General features: G+C 51.7%; 1 protein-coding gene across 1 annotated transcript in view; it reads left to right on the forward strand.

Moving 5' to 3' along the window:
* The window catches only part of Zfp28 (ZFP28 zinc finger protein), a 16,072-nt gene that overhangs the window by 4,452 nt on the left and 9,293 nt on the right, over positions 1–2,327 (forward strand). Inside the window, exons 3-4 of the mRNA XM_023708513.1 lie at positions 1,432–1,558; positions 1,687–1,782. Coding sequence (XP_023564281.1) covers positions 1,432–1,558; positions 1,687–1,782 — 223 coding nt within the window. The remainder of the gene's footprint in view (positions 1–1,431; positions 1,559–1,686; positions 1,783–2,327) is intronic.

A 2,327-nucleotide genomic window follows, 5' to 3' on the forward strand; every position in this document is an offset into this window, starting at 1 on the left:
GTTTGTTTCTGTGTCCTCTGTCCCATTAGTCTATGTCTACTTCCATGCCCGTACCGTGATGTTTTTGTTACTGCGGTTTTGTAGTACAACGTAAAATCGGGTACCATGATATTGCCTTCATTGTTTTCTTTGCTGAAGATTCCCTTGGCTAGTCTGGGTCCTCTGTGTTTCCGCATGAGTTTTAAAACTTTTTTCCTAGCGCTGTGAAGCATGCTGTTGGTATTTTGATAGGTTTGTTTTGAGTCTCTAGGTCACTTTCAGGAACGTGGCTAGGTTGATCCATGAGCATCGTCACTCTTCCCGTATTCTAGTGTCTTCTTCAAGTCCTTTCTTCATTCATCTGTGGTGTTCATTGTAGCATTCTTTCCCGTTTGAGTAGGTTTATTCCTGGGTGATTTCTTCATGCTTATAAATGGAGGTGTTTTTCTGTTTTGTTTTGTTCTGTTTTTCTCAGACTGTTTATTACTGGTCTGTAGGAAAGCTGTGTTTTTAAATGTCGATGTTATGTCTTCACACAAGGAATATGATTATTTTGTTTCAATGAACATGGAGTTAACACTGAATGTGAACTAGCAACCCTTAGGCCTGGCTTGGAGGTGGCCGTGCTGACCTTTGAGGTTCACCCCACGCTTGTCTCCTGTTGGGCCGCTGTGGCCACGTGCACGCCTCTAGCTAGGAACTGTTCTCGCGCACCTTCTGACCATGGAGCCCACGGTGGTGCTGATTGTCTGGAGCCGCCAGTGAGTGCTTTGTGGATGTGCTACCCCTCTCAGCTCCCCCACACAGCAGTTCTCCAAGGGCAGCGTGGTCTCCCTGTCATCTCTTTGCTCTGAGGTTATGCCCGAGGACCAGCTTCTGAGGGGCGCAGGTGAAGTGCATGCTTGGTGTGCGCTAGGTCCACAGCACAAGAAAGGAAGAAAGAAGTGGGCAAGCTGTCCAGCAGTTACCGAGCTTTCCAGATAACTAAGTATGCGTCTCTTACTGAAGCAAAGACAAGGCGGTCTTCAGACCCAGGGTGTTCTTCCGCGGATGCCCTAACAGACTACCAGTGAGGTGTCAAAACGCAGAAGCCTCTTCTCAATCCTGGAAGCTAGAGATCAAGACCAAGGTGTCGCTGGGTGTGGTTTCTCTTGAGGCCACTCCTTCACTTGCAGATTGTCCCTTTTCCCTGTGACCTCGCACTGGGTGCACGTTCCTGCTGTCTGTTGTTTTCTTACAAGTTCCATTCCATCCTGTCCTATTGGATGAGGGCTACACCGTAGACCTCGACCTCGTGTAACTTTATCCCCTGAAAGCCCTGTCTCCAAATGGAGTCCTGCTGCAAGGCACTGGGGACAGAGGCGTCCAGCGAGGGGTCGGGGAGGGGCTTCATGCAGGAACAGCCCTGGGCCTTGAGCGGGATGGAGTGAGGACACGGTTATGTCATTTCAGGGCTTGGTGACCTTTGGGGATGTGGTCGTAGACTTCTCCCGAGACGAGTGGCAGTGGCTGAACTCCATGCAGCGCAGTTTGTATAGGAAGGTGATGCTGGAGAACTATAGGAACCTGGCCTCACTTGGTAAGGCTGTTCTGACCCTTCCTGACCACCTGCCCTGTGTACTGTCCTCACCCATTGAGCCAAGGGGACCGGATCTCCGGCCTGGACAGGCCCACAGCCTGACCACATCCTGGTCTTCTTGTGTGTAGGTCTCTGTGCCTCTAAGCCTGATATGATCTCCTTCCTGGAGCAAGGACAAGATCCCTGGATGGCGAGGAAGAGGAGGACGGGAGGCCGGCGCCCTGGTGCGTACGGGCACAGGGAGCGGGTGGAGCTGGTGCCAGCCGGGCTGCCTCACGTGCATTAGGTCTCAGCAGTCACCTCCTGGGCCTGGGGGAGCTGAGGGCTGTCGGGGTGGGCGCCCGCTCTGGCCCTTCTGCCCTCTAGTGCTCCCGTCCCCCGGAGGGGCCATGCTTCCCTCTGCTCCGGACTCTGCTGCCCTTTCTCACTTGACAGCAGAGAAACAGAAGACTACGTGATCTCTCTTCTTTTGCAAACATCTCTTTTGTTTATTTGGATGTAGGTTTTTCCAGATTTTTTGTATTGGTTGAATTTGCAGCAGGTAATGATGATGTTCGCTTGGGCCGCCATGCATGTGCAGCACACCAGCCGAATTATTTGTCATCTCCTCTACCCCCCTCTCCCCTCTCCCTCCATCTCTCAGGCCCCTCCCATTTGCAAAATCTCTCTGTCTTCTTATTTCTTTTCTTTTTTTTTTTTTTTGTACTTTAGGACAGGGTCTGCAGGGCCTATAGACTCGCAGCAGTCTGCCTGTGTTCAGCCTCCCAGG

The sequence above is a fragment of the Octodon degus genome, unplaced genomic scaffold (genome assembly GCF_000260255.1).
Source record: "Octodon degus isolate 3935 unplaced genomic scaffold, OctDeg1.0 scaffold00382, whole genome shotgun sequence".
In the NCBI taxonomy this organism is placed as follows: domain Eukaryota; kingdom Metazoa; phylum Chordata; class Mammalia; order Rodentia; family Octodontidae; genus Octodon; species Octodon degus.